Below are 12,973 nucleotides of genomic sequence, written 5' to 3' on the forward strand. Positions count from 1 at the left end.
CATCTATCTATCTATCTATCTATCTATCTATCTATCTATCTATCTATTATGAACACTACACTTTGGTTTTGAATTTCTGGACTAATCTTTCATCTCGCTGTTTTGTTCCCTTCCCATTTTCTATATCCTTTGTTTAGCAGACAGAGTATTCACACTCTGGTATTGGCAGAAGTAAGACAGTGTTGACAGTAGCAGGGCAGAGGTATAAGCTAAGTAGAAATATAAGTTATGGTCCCAAACCTGGTGATTTAAAGCAGTCATAGTCATTAAAGGGTGAATTTGTGCAGTCATCTTTCTACCACCCACACCCCCTTTTACCCCATAGTTGTAATGACAAAGACAAATTATATACATAGAATGGAGAAAGAACACACCAATGAGACAACACAGGCAGGTGAGAAGCAGGGCACAATTCTTATGTCTTTTTCTCCTTTAGGAAAATCACCAGCGTGTCAGCGTTTTCTTTGACTATGCGAAACGTAGCAAGAGCACTGCTTGGCCGTATTTTCTGCCAATGTTGAATCGCCAGGATCCCTTTACTGTTCATATGGTGAGTTTGGAGTTGATGACATTGTTTTATGTGTGTTGTATACTTTTCTTGTCACTTTGACAAAACAATTGCAAGGAGCCACTTGGGGGAGGAGAGGTTTATTTGAACTCACAGTTTTGAGGGATTGTAACCCATCATGGTAGGGAAGACTCGACATGTGGCAGCTGTCTGCTCATATCTCAGATCAGGAAACAGTGTAGGGAAGCAGGGCCAGCCTATAAAAATTGAAGCCACTGTCAGTGACCCACTTCCTTCAGTGAAGCTTCCCCTCTTAAAAGTTCCATGCTTTCCCCAAACAGCATTGCCAGCTGGGGACCAGGGTCTCAAACCCATGAGGGGGTGGGGCACATTTCACATTCAGACTACAACATGCACATATGTGCACACAAGATATAAATAAGAAGCGACTTGAAAGTTTTTAGATTGATTTATAAAATTGTGGTCACATTCTAATGTGGGTAAGAAACAACCTTGGTCCATTTATGACTTAGCTTATGTGCTTCTAGAAGAGGAACTACTTTCCTTAATGGTACTGAATAAAAAAGAGATGTGAGCAGTTAAAGGCGATAGTGTTGCTCTCTTACAGTTATGAAGTTTTTAGATGAATGAGTTGATCAGCATCCAAATACTGGGTGAGTTTATGTGTGAACTGCTCCAGATTTTCCATATAAGGAAACCACATTTACTGTGTAGAAATTAAATTTTGCTTTGAAATAACTATTGTCTCATATTTTCAGTAAGTAATTGACTAGTTTTTAATATTTTAAAACTCCTGTTTTGATGGCTGTGTTTGGAACCCCAACACTGAAGACTATTTTATGGTATCCAGCAGGGAGACCCTGTCTCAAAAAGACAAAAATGAAAACCTGCATTTTTTTTCAGGAATAATTATTTTTGTTTGTTTGTTTGTTTTTGAGACAGGGTCTCTCTGTAGCCCCAGCTGTCCTGGAACTCACTTTGTAGACCAGGCTGGCCTTGAACTCACAGAGATCTGCCTGCCTCTGCCTCTGCCTCCCAAGTGCTGGGATTAAAGGCGTGTGCCACCATGCCTGACTCAGGAGTAATTTTTTAAACAGCAAGGCTGTGTTTTCTCCTGATTGCAGAGGTTTCTTTTCACTGCCTGGATGCCTGCTTTAAAGTCCTCCTAGTGTTACACAGCTGCTGTAGATATAGTTAGGACATGACTCATTGAATGTGAAGCCATATCCAGATTAACTCTTTGTGATTTGTAGTGCTGGTGATTAAAACCAGGGCCTTGAACACGTTAGATTAGTATTCTGCCACTGAGCTACATTCCTAGACCTCAAAGTAACCTTCTTTCTTTTCTTTGAGGAAGTCTCAGGCTGGCTTCCAACATGCTAAATAAGTGACAGTGACCTTGGGCTATTGCTCCTCCTGCTCCCATCTCCCCTGTGCTGGGATACCAATGTGCACTGACATGCCAATTTTATTCAAAGCTGGGAACCCAGGGCTTTATGCATGCCAGGAAAGCACCCTACCAACTGAGCTACATTCCCCAGTCCCTAAATTAACTTCTTGATTTAAATTTCTTCTGGCTAGTCTTTCAAACTGCGAAAGGTGTTGGGTTACCATGTGCTGATGGAGTTTGTGTTAGAATAGGAATGTCAGGTGTTGTATTCTTCTGTCTTTTCCATTTTTGCTTGTACACACACAGCTAAGATATTTTCAGTGCCTCAGTTCCAATAGGAATCCTAAATCAGTTGTCTATTTCATTTATTTGTTTATTCATGTATTTATTTGTATGTGTGAATATGCATGATGCACATGCCACAGTGCATGTCTGGAGGTCAGAGGATAACTTGGGAGTTGGTTTCTTCTTTTGCCATGTAGGTTGGGTCCTGAGGTTTGTTGGCAAACACTTCACCACTGAGCCGTCCTGCCCGACTTCTGTTGTCTGCTGTCAAGTTTTGCTTGTCTTAAAATGAATCCATTATCTTTTTTTTCCATCACGTGTAGCCCAGGCTTGCCTCAAATGCACGATGATCTTCCTGTCTCAGCCTCCGCAGTGCTAGAGTGCTGGGATTATAAGTGTGAGCCACCACCTTGGCTCCAAATATTACTTTTGAAATGCTAAATAATCCAGGGACTGTTATGTAATTTCTTAAAGCTTTATTTTTTTCAATTATAGGTATATGTGTGTGTATGTGTATGGGAGTGTAAGTGCCTGTGGATTTCAGAGTCATTGGGTCCCCCAGAGCTGGAGTTCAGGGTGGTTGTGAGCTGCCCAATATGGGTGCTAGGAGCTGAACTGGTGTCCCCTGGAAGAGCAGTGCACCCTCTTCCTGGCTGAGCCATCTCCCCAGCCCTGATAACTATTTTTTTTTTTCAGTAATTGTTATAAAAATCATCCAGCAAAGTGGTGATAAGATTTGACTTTTAAGGTTTATGATGTGATTGGTATTCAGATGTATTTCTCTTTTTTTTTTTTTTTCAGGCAGCAAGAATTATTGCCAAGTTAGCAGCTTGGGGGAAAGAATTGATGGAAGGCAGTGACTTAAATTATTATTTCAATTGGATAAAAACTCAGCTAAGTTCACAGGTAATATATTTCCTTTAGTATCTTTGAAAGAAATATAACATCCATGTTCTTATAAGGTATTTATGGCAAATATGTTAAATTACAAAAAGTGTTTTGCTAAGATAATGCCATTTTGAGCATGCTAAGTCAGCCCAGCTGCTGTTGGCTGTGGTGATAGGCTTTGCCTTGGTCTCTCTGACTGGGTTCATAAAGCCTTGCCACTTGGGGTCACCTGCTCTTTCCCTGCCAGTTGGGGTCTCCTGCTCTTGCTTCTCAGCGGTTGGGCACTACCTTCCTTCCAGGCGGTTACCAGCAGTGCACAGCTTGGAGCACTGATGGGATCTGCAGAAAGAACTTCAGTGAGTGTGTTCACATAAAGCTCCGGATATAGGAAAAGAAGTGGTGCCTCGGGAGAGAAAGTGTGGGTGAGCTTTGGAGCCAGAAGCCTCCAGGTGCAGCTCCCATCTTAGCCGAGGAATTTGAGCCACCAAAGGCTGTGTGAGAAATCTTGGTTTGGGAAAGAGCTCTGGAGGATTTCTGGTGAGAAAAGTTACCCTGTTTTCTTCACATAACCAGGCTAAGCTGGTTGCACCAATCAATAAATTGATCTTGGGTGTTGCCAGAGGAGTTTGAAATTGTAGTTAGCACATTATAGACCATTAGTCAGTCTGCTTGTCCTTGCCTTGGCCAAGAGTCTGCACCAGGCTTCCAGGTCCCTGAGCAAGCCCGAGTTGCCCAGTCCAGCTGTGGTGTAGACCTGTCTTACACAGTGGCTCATTACCCACGGTATTATAATGAGGCTGTGGGATTAGACAGTGAGGCCCACAGTAAGACATGGCATGTGCATGGTGCTCACCTTGGTTGCTCCCAGGTTTCTCTAGCTCTGCTTTTCTGTGGGGAAAGAGAACTTATTTGGGTAATGTGTGGGAAAATGACAAGTTATCTTCTTGGTTCCTTAGAATAGGGCAAGAGCAGTGCATTTAGATGGTTCTGTGAAGTGTTTCTTTTTGACTACCAGTGGCTGTTAGGTGGTAAGTTGGAAGTGTGGTAGGACTGGTTCTTAACAAAAGGAAAGAAATGAAGGTTACATGGGGAAGAGTGTTCTGGGGAAGAAAAAGTAGAACTTGTGGGAGTGGGTGACATAGAGGAATTAAAGTAGGAAAAATAATATTTATAGCTACTGTATCATCAACTTTAGGTTACAAATAAATATTATTTTAATAGATTGTAATTTGAGGCATGTGAAACATCTGACATTTTGCTCCTTTATTTGTCTTCTTGCCTGTCTTTTTGCGGGGCCAATGCCCTTTTATTTGGGTAGAGATATTTTAGAATGTTTTGAATGAAAGTAAACCTTTGTAATGTCAGCGTTTACAAAAGGCTTAATTTTGCAGTCTTTAAAATTAAAGCCATCAATCTGCATATTTTACTGAGTTGGTGAGATACCTAAAAAGTATCAGAAATGGGTATGTGAAAATGAAATTTCAAGTTTCTAAATGCATATCATTTGGAGTCAGAACGCTTAGGTAGATAGGAAATACTTCTTTCCCATTTTCTTTTTTCTACTTTGAAGTTAAGTGTACTTTTAAATGAACTTCATTTTGTTTTAGCTTAGCTTTCTTCTGAGACACGATTTTAGCTGAATTCTTTAAATGAAAACTGGTATGGAAGAGGGCAGCTTCACTGTAGAATTTGCTCCTAACAGTGCTGTTTACATCGTGCCTCGGAGATGAAAGGTCCCCTGGAAACGACTAGCATCTGTGCAGCGCGTGCACAGTTGTAGGCATGTCCAACAACTGGGGGAGAGATTTCTCTCCTAGTGGGAGGAAGTATTTCAAAGACTCGAAAGTTTTCATTAGAATTGAACTTCTTGGTCTTAACTTTCTTCAGGGCCTTCTCTCTACCTTTCTGGTGCACAGTCTCTGGCTTTCAGATGTGGCTTGACGTTGCTGCTTTGCAAATCTCTCTGTTACAGGGGCCTGCCTAGGGCACCAAGTGAAGTCTTTGCTTCTGAGTCTGGTCACTGTCTCTGCTTGGCTCTGCTCACACTGTCTTTCTTGCTTTGGGCAGAAAATTCTTCCTTTAGTTTCTATCTGGATTAAATTGTAAATTTCATGTAAAGAAAGTTAGCATTATTTGACATATTTTATTTGTTACCTTGCTAAAATGTCTTTAATAGTACTAAATGTGACTACCATGTTTTCTTTTGTGATTCTAGTAAAGATAAGTGTTCAAAAGCCCAAGTTAGTTGCAAGTTGGCATATTTTATTCACTTACTTTATAATGGCAACTTTTGCCCAATACTTGTAGTTACAAACAAAAGAAAATATTTTCTTTCAGAAAGTCCACCATCAGTTTCTCTTGTACTCTTAGTCCTGGACTTACCCTGCATTTTCTTTGGTGGTTTCTATGTAACATTTGAGATATGGAATGTTGAGATCATGCATTGGCATTGCTGTGCATATCTTCCTGTCATCAGGCATCTATTTGAAAAAGCTTTGCCAAAACTACAGATGGTGGTAGTGCAGGGCACTCATTTAACAGGAAACCATCCAGTTAGTGGGTCCTGAGAGACTAGGAAACCATCTAGTTAGTGGGTCCTGAGAGACTGGGAAACCATCCAGTTAGTGGGTCCTGAGAGACTAGGAAACCATCTAGTTAGTGGATCCTGAGAGACTGGGAAACCATCCAGTTAGTGGGCCCTGAGAGACTGGGAAACCATCCAGTTAGTGGATCCTGAGACACTGGGAAACCATCCAGTTAGTGTATCCTGAGAGACTGGGAAACCATCCAGTTAGTGGATCCTGAGAGACTGGGAAACCATCCAGTTAGTGGATCCTGAGAGACTGGGAAACCATCCAGTTAGTGGGTCCTGAGAGACTGGGAAACCATCCAGTTAGTGGGTCCTGAGAGACTAGGAAACCATCTAGTTAGTGGGTCCTGAGAGACTGGGAAACCATCCAGTTAGTGGGTCCTGAGAGACTGGGAAACCATCCAGTTAGTGGGTCCTGAGAGACTAGGAAACCATCTAGTTAGTGGGTCCTGAGAGACTGGGAAACCATCCAGTTAGTGGGTCCTGAGAGACTGGGAAACCATCCAGTTAGTGGGTCCTGAGAGACTAGGAAACCATCTAGTTAGTGGGTCCTGAGAGACTGGGAAACCATCCAGTTAGTGGGTCCTGAGAGACTGGGAAACCATCCAGTTAGTGGGTCCTGAGAGACTAGGAAACCATCTAGTTAGTGGGTCCTGAGAGACTGGGAAACCATCCAGTTAGTGGGTCCTGAGAGACTGGGAAACCATCCAGTTAGTGGGTCCTGAGAGACTAGGAAACCATCTAGTTAGTGGGTCCTGAGAGACTGGGAAACCATCCAGTTAGTGGGTCCTGAGAGACTGGGAAACCATCCAGTTAGTGGGTCCTGAGAGACTAGGAAACCATCTAGGAAACCATCCAGTTAGTGGATCCTGAGAGACTGGGAAACCATCCAGTTAGTGGGTCCTGAGAGACTGGGAAACCATCCAGTTAGTAAATCTTGAGACAAGTTTTTGCTAGCTTCAATTGTGAAATAAATTTATTTATTTATTTATTTATTATTTATTTTGTCCTTCAGATTATTCCATTTTTTTGTAATTCTATTAAGATGCTCTCTGGTGGAAGATAATGATAGCTAGAATATTTTTTATTATCTTCATGCCCTTTATAAAATAGAATTAGGGAAAATAATTATAAAATTCATCCAGCTCCTTTTGTAAGCTGAAAAAGCTATGGGTAAAATTAAAAGCAAAACTAAGTAATAAGTCATTTATTTTGTAATAGAAACTACGTGGTAGCGGTGTTGCTGTTGAAACAGGAACAGTCTCTTCAAGTGATGTAAGTACATTCTTTCTTAATTCACTGGCCTTCTTAACACCCTGAAAACAAATTGTTTTGTGTCATAGGCATTTAAAATTTTGAAAGTGTTTGCTAGTTCCCAAAACGTAATTCTTGGACCTAATGTGTTACCCACTTCCAGTTAGACTAGTTCTGTTGCAGAACACTATATCAGTATTTATGTTTCATAGTGATACCTTTCTTTTAGATGGGAAACATGAGCCTTATCCTTTCTTGTTGCTGTCTTTTCAGGTCACTTTACTCTAGATCTCAGAAACAAAGTAAGAGTGTGAATTCAGGTACGCAGCAGCCACGTCTGCTGTTCGTGCCACACTGCAGTTGCCTGATAATCTGTCTGACCAAGAGGTGCTTCAGTTGACAGGAATTCCATTAACCAGTGGCACAAAAACACTTTTGCTGCTCAGATCTCTGTGTGCGTCGTGTGGCAGCCAAACCTGGACCTTGGACCCGTTTAGCAGTCAGTCTCTTCCCACTTCTAGGAGGGTAAAGGTTAAGGATAATTATGGCTTGTCAAAACTTTTTCTTGGCTAACATTATCTTTCCCTTTTGGAATGATTTGACTCTGCTATGTTCCAGTTACTCAGGAACTGGCAAAAAGTTTGGATAAATAAGGATGCTCAGAGCCTGTTGAAAGAAACGTTGGGGTGAAAGAAGTGGTGAGGTGTATGTAGCTTAACTTGATGGGGTTACCGATGGGGCACCGGAAAGCTGACTGTGGTAGACCTAAGTGAAGCTGGCTAAACAATTTGACATCCACATTGATTGTTGTCGCTGCCATAATCTGAATGGAATATACCTGTATGCTTGTTCGAAGACTGAAAATACCTCACAATCCACTTTGAAAGCCAACAGACAAGCTTGTCTTCGGGATATAGATGGAAAGATTTGATAAGTAGTGTGTTAGGCCAGAAAAGGAAAACTGATGTGGACTCTAATCAGGGTATAGAACTAATGAACATTCTTTTGGGGCCAGAGTGGGGAGAGAGAGTAGTCGGCAGCTAGGAGGTGTAGGTATTGCGTCTAAGCAGTCATGTGAATTGACTCTTCATTTCTTATGACTTGAGTTTCTACCAGTGTGAAATTTTGAAAAAGTGTTTATTTGTTTTAGGTATTTTCAAAAATAATTTGTCTTTCAAACTTGTTAAAGTATCTGTAAGTTGTTAAAGCTTGCATAGGAGAGATAGGCTGTGTTGTGTGACACTCTGTTTTGCACTTTTCTATCCATTGTATTGGAAAGAGAACTGGGTGAGTTGGTATTGTATTAGTTTGTAAGTGGCTTATCTGGTAGAGTCAGGCACATAAATCCCAAATAGGATTTGTATCATAGGCAATTGTGAGGAAGGACACTTTCCACCACATTCTTTTTTAGTGGCCCCCAGACCCAAGTGTATTCTGACCTCTCTTGGAGACTTGTGTTTCAGGTGGATATCAGTTAGCAGAGCAGACTTCATGTTGAGTGGAGTGTTAGCCTTTCTTTTGTTGCTCTTTGTTTTAGTGGTGAGTCAGTGTGACGGCTGTTTACTGAGCACTTCCCACATACCTGCCACTGTGTTACTCATGGTTCCCTTAGTAGCCACCCTTTTTTTTTGATCTAGGCCAGGGTGTTGGTCACATTTTATGCATCCTGTAGCTGATGAGTGTTAGAAACACTAATGAAATAAATTTCTTAGTGAGAGAATAATTTTGGAGGCAGCTTAACTGGAATTGAATATTTAGGCATTGCTCCAACTAACATTGCATGTTCAGGGTTTTGATATATCATTATTATACCTTAAAATAGCTTTTAAGCTGTCAATGTGAAATGTTTGGTAAACTGCATTGTGTAACATTGCCACTTGGTGGCAGTGTAAAGCAAAAGTTTACACTGCAAAAGGAGACCAGTGCAGTCTTAACCTTTCAAAAATGTCCACAGAAGCATCATCATTTTAAGTTAGGAGTAGATCATTACAAATATTTCAGTTTAATTGAAAATACATAGATGAAATGTCCTTGAAACATATCAGTTTGTCTTTACATGGCTATGAAAATGACTGATAGCATTGGATTCTGTCTCCTCTAAGTTCTGTGCTGATTTTTAGTGCACATTCTAAGTCATCTCTTCTTCTAACAGCAGCACAGCTGAAGGTGGACTTCTGTGCTGTGGCCGTCACCAAGAGTGCTGTGGTCTCTAAGCTGTGGAAGGCTTAGAAAGACTGGGTCAGAAATGTTTGCTTCCCTCTGATTTTTGCTTTTCCTCCGCCCACCTTTGTGGACCTTACGCCTGTGTAGAACAAGATAGCTCCCGGCATGGGTGTCTGGCTGTGTCCTGTAACCTACTGTTGATGCAGACCTGTCTACTGTTACTGTTCACTGGTAGAGAGTGACTTAAGTCTCCAGGTCTTCCTTCTTGTTAAGACTTGCCTCTTGGCACTCTGGAGCAGTTCTGTCTAATAGAACGTCCTAAGATGTTGGAAGGCTTCTGTGCATCTGTCCTGTCCTTTGTGGCAGTTACTGCCCACATGTGACTCGTGTGAATGAGGAAGTAACTTTTCAATTTCATTTAGGATTTTAAAACATAGTCTTACTGAAATATAGTTCACGAACTGTAAAATCCATTCATTGGTTCAGTGACTTATATTTATGGAATTGTATAGGCACAATCTAAATTCATAATGACTCAACACACCACAAAACAAGAAGACACCCTTTACATGTTAACAGCCTTCCCCATTCCTTCTCTCCTCCTCAAGCCCTGGCAAATGCTCATCTACTTTCTGTCTTGGAGTCATGTCTTTTGGACTTTTTATGGGTGACCCTTTATTTTCTGTGGCAGGCTTCTTTCATTTGGTGTAATGTTCTTAGGGTTCATCCATGTTTGAGCACATAGTAATAGCATTATAAGACTAGAGGGGCACTGAGCACCCTGAAAGTTGAATTTCTTTAGGCACAATTCTTCAGTTGTTTTCTGTGGCAGTTTGGAGGTCTTTGCTAGTGGGGATTGGTTTTGCTGCTTTGTTTTTAATTGGATGCTGTGATTCTTTGCAGCCATCCAAAGAGGCAGGGCTATCTTCTATCTTGTTCTTCAACGTAGCTCTTTACTACTTTGTTGGCATGTCTCTCAGAAATGCTGCCTAAGTAGCAGGTATCAGTGGGCGGCCTCAGGATTTCACACAGTGCATGCCTGCTCCAAATTGTGGTCTGCCCCAGAGTAACCAGTCAGTAGTTATGAGGTTGTGAGTGAAGACTGACAATATTAAATGGAAAATCTCAGAAATAACTCAGAAGTTTTAATAAATTTTATGTAGTCTGTTATCACTTTCATTATTGTTAATTGCTTACTGTGCCTAAATTATAAGCTAAACTTTGTCACAGATACCTACCTATAGGAAGATAGAAATCCAGCACACACACAGCTCAATGCTATGTAGCATTAGATCTGCCAGGGGTCTTGAAACATGATGGAATCGGCGACTGTGGTGCTAAATGCAGTGTTGAGTACAATGCTGTCTCTTACCTGTCTTTTTGAAAGTGTAGCACCAATGACAGCAATAAGGTAACCCATTAGATATTAGATATATTTTTGGAATTGTGTGTAAAGCACTGATTTATAAAGCTTACCATGTTTTCTTATGCCAACAATACCTTTTCCTTGAAATAGGTTCCCAGTAGTAATATACTTGATTATATTGTATAATTAAGCAAATTATATTGATTTGAATTGTATGATTAAGCAAATTATATTGATTTGAAAGCACTGTTGAAGATTTATAAATTAATAGTGAAATTACTTTTTGTAAATCTATATTTTAATTTAGCTTAGGTATTTTGTGAATTTTGACTAAAGGATTTCTTTTTATAACCCCATTTCAAGAGAATTCTTGACTGTATGCATCTAGTTCCTGAATATCAAGTGACAGTAATAGAGAACCTTAAAATTATGCAGTGCTTTATAGAAACTGATTGCCGTTTGATAACAGCTATATCTATATCTGTATATATATATATATATATATATATGTATGTATAAAAAATTTCACTACATGACCCTCACTGGCATGGGTAGAACAGGCTGATATACAACAACTCTGTCCTCAAGTTCTGGGATTAAAGGTGTGTTCCACCATGCCTGCCGATAGGAGATTTTTAATTTTGGTATTGCTGACATTATTTTCCTTTATTGGTACTAAAACAGTTTTGACGTAGTTAAGTGATTGTCCCAAGATAATGTGATGAAACTTTGACTCTTGTTCCAGGATTTATTCCTCTTCTTTCTGTTCTCCTTCCTTTATTTTTTTCTCTTTATTTGTTTTTTGGTGGCAGTTTGGGGGATGGAACCAGAGTCCTCAGGTATGCCTAGCAAGTCTATAACTACATTCCTAGCATTCTCTGTCCTTTTAATGTCATAACTTAGCATGTATATACAGTTATTAGACAGTGAGATAAGGTGTATCATGGTTCACCCTATTAAGGCTTTTTCACCTTCCCTCCTACAAAAGTTGTTATTAGAGTTGGTATGGTCTTATTTTGAGCTGCAAGTAAAGGAATCTGAATCTAGTTGCTCAGCATTGTGTCTGTGGTATTCATAGTGCATTTGCCAACATTTCTTCTTGCCCTATGGTAATTGATATTATGAATAGTATCTTATCATAGATGGATATTAGTTTGCCTCAAGTTTTTTGGTTATTGTGACTAATCTGCCTGTGAGCATTCTGGCCTACAATGAGCAGTTCCTGCTCAGCCTCCTGAGTACTGGGATCACAGGCATGTAACTCATGCAGCATGGCATCTTCTGTTATTTTTTTAAAGTGTCTGATAGAAACAAAAAAAAAAACCTTATATACATGTATTTATACTAATCCTACTAAGAGCTGTTTAATAGCCATGAAACATTAAATTCTTCTGGGCCTGTTAATCAGTTTCAGTGGAAGAGAGGCATGGTGGTTTGAATGAAAATGTCTCCTGTGGCTCCAAGTATTTGGACATTTTGTCCCCAGTTGGTGGCACTGTTTTGGGAGGTCTTGGAAGGTGTGGCTATCCTGGAGGAAGCATGTCATTGGGGGTGGCCTTGCCCGATCTCCAGTTTCTCTCTTGCTTCCTGTGCCTGCTTGAAGATGTGAGAGCTTAATTTCTGTTGCTCCTACTCCAGCCACCTCCAGCCACCATGCCTCCCTGCCATAACAGACTGTAATTTCCCTGGAATCGTAAGCTCAAATAAACTCTTCCTTTTATAAGTTCCTTTGGTAAGTGTTTCTATCACAGCAACAGAAAAGTAACTAATACAAGAGGCTTGTACTGCAATGTAGATTTCTTTTCTCAGCATGTCACAATTCCAAAATCATGAATAGTATATTTTAGTCTTTTGAAAATTTAGTTGCACCTAAACCATAGCATTAACAAACTGAGTATTGAAAATGTAACTTTGAAACATTTGTTTCACTTTGATACAGTATTATTGACTCTTAGTGTTTATTCCAATAAAAATTATAATTCCTTAATTCTTGAATGACTTTGGAATTCTTCAGACAGTGGACCTCTGAGTCCATGTTTACCAGGAAGGTGAATTCTGTTGGTGATTATATCCCTGAGTTAGGAGTTTTCTACTTTAATGAGAATTTGTATTTTCAGGAACATTGAAAAATTATCTTAATGATGTTCTCTTAATTGTGCTGAGAAGTGGGGCTGGAGAAATGGCTCAGTGGCTAAGAGTGCTGGCTGCTCTTGAAGAGGACCCAGGTTCAGTTCCCAACACCCATATTGTGACTAGCAGCCACCTGTAATTCCATTTCCAGAGGATCTGACACCCTCTTCTGGCTTCAGTGGGCTTTGCACTCCTGAGTGCATTTATATACATGCAGGCAAAAGACTCATGCACATTAAATAAATACATAAGTAGAAATTTAAAAATGTGTTGAGGAAAAACAAAAGTGTTGAGGCATAGAAGAAACTAACTTTGAAGTTTCACATTAAAACACTAGGCATACACAATACCAATTGCAAAATTTAAAATTAGAATTTA

General features: G+C 40.1%; 1 protein-coding gene across 4 annotated transcripts in view; it reads left to right on the forward strand.

Moving 5' to 3' along the window:
• The window catches only part of Atp6v1h (ATPase H+ transporting V1 subunit H), a 113,283-nt gene that overhangs the window by 17,100 nt on the left and 83,210 nt on the right, over positions 1–12,973 (forward strand). For 3 of the 4 annotated variants that reach the window (XM_008844421.2, XM_008844422.2, XM_029568953.1), the window contains 3 exons: positions 437–550; positions 3,006–3,110; positions 6,904–6,957. In XM_008844421.2, coding sequence (XP_008842643.1) covers positions 437–550; positions 3,006–3,110; positions 6,904–6,957 — 273 coding nt within the window. The remainder of the gene's footprint in view (positions 1–436; positions 551–3,005; positions 3,111–6,903; positions 6,958–12,973) is intronic. The other variant, XM_008844423.3, reaches the window with a different exon arrangement.

Source organism: Nannospalax galili, unplaced genomic scaffold, assembly GCF_000622305.1.
Source record: "Nannospalax galili isolate Female #2095 unplaced genomic scaffold, S.galili_v1.0 scaffold40, whole genome shotgun sequence".
Taxonomy (NCBI): domain Eukaryota; kingdom Metazoa; phylum Chordata; class Mammalia; order Rodentia; family Spalacidae; genus Nannospalax; species Nannospalax galili.